At 34.8% G+C, this 1,056-nt stretch overlaps 1 protein-coding gene across 1 annotated transcript in view; it reads left to right on the top strand.

Moving 5' to 3' along the window:
• Positions 1 to 755, top strand: part of LOC118323578 (G2/M phase-specific E3 ubiquitin-protein ligase) — a gene marked incomplete at its 5' end in the record, with an annotated part of 2,407 nt that extends 1,652 nt beyond the window's left edge. Inside the window, 1 exon segment of the mRNA XM_035655584.1 lies at positions 332 to 755. Coding sequence (XP_035511477.1) covers positions 332 to 576 — 245 coding nt within the window. The 3' untranslated portion in view covers positions 577 to 755.
• Positions 756 to 1,056: the final 301 nt, after the last annotated feature.

Raw genomic sequence — 1,056 nt, 5'->3', positions numbered from 1 at the left:
TAGTGGTCATTTTGTTGTCCTGGTTGGCAGGAAAATAAATGCTGATAATGCCATAGTTGAAGTGACATTGTGAAGTCTGGTTGTGTGAACATGGGTCGCTCCCTTAAACTTGTTCATATTGTGTTGTAATATTTTACCAAAAAAGTACTTGACTTGATTGGATTTTGTGGTTGATATTCACCACAAAAAGTCCTCGATGTCAGTATGCAGCTTCCAAATTGCTCCAAAGTAACACAAAAGACTAGGGCTGGGCGATATGGCCTAAAAAAATCAACATATTAATGTGTTTAAGGGGCCTGAATTACTGTTTCCCACCACTTTCTTGTTACAGAAGGAGAATGCAGTCCAGTCACTCTAGAAAAGGTTCTTGAGTTCACATCTGGAGCCTCAACAGTGCCTCCACTGGGATTTCCTCAACGCCCACAAATCCAGTTCCTTCATGAGGGCAACCGAGTATTCCCAGAAGCAAATACTTGTATTGTGGTACTCCGCCTGCCGCTGCACTCTTCTTATGAAGCCTTTAAAAAACACATGATGGAGGGAATTTTGCAAGCTCCAACCTTTGGACTTGCATGATGTCACTATGTGTAAAACTGAATTGAAAAGTTATGTTGGATGTTAGTTACTTGATAGAATTGTGTTGAAGCAAGTCACTGGTTCAGATGGTAATTTTAGATGCAGTAATTCTGTTCGTTTTGCATAAGTAACAGTTCACTTTAGTTGATTCAATATTGAGTTTTTCAGTTAACTCAAATTTATTGTGTAGTATTTTTGCTTTAATTTGTTTTATTGTTAATAATACTTTTACAATGATTTATATATTTTTTTATATATTGTGTTTTATTTTTTTGGAAAATATATATTTATTTTCTTTAGGTTTTACAAGACATTTATTGGGCTTATAATTCAAGGTTACTATGGTGACACTGAGGTTGGTCTAATGAAATAGATAGCCTTTATAAGCCTACTATAAGGATTTATTGGGCTTATAATTCAATGAATTTGATTAAATCTCACAAAAGCATTATGTTTAGCTTATGTACATGTTACAATACA

This window comes from Morone saxatilis, unplaced genomic scaffold (assembly GCF_004916995.1).
Source record: "Morone saxatilis isolate NCDOM2014 unplaced genomic scaffold, NCSU_SB_2.0 Contig14, whole genome shotgun sequence".
NCBI lineage: Eukaryota > Metazoa > Chordata > Actinopteri > Moronidae > Morone > Morone saxatilis.
This window is presented reverse-complemented; position numbering and strand designations above follow the sequence as displayed.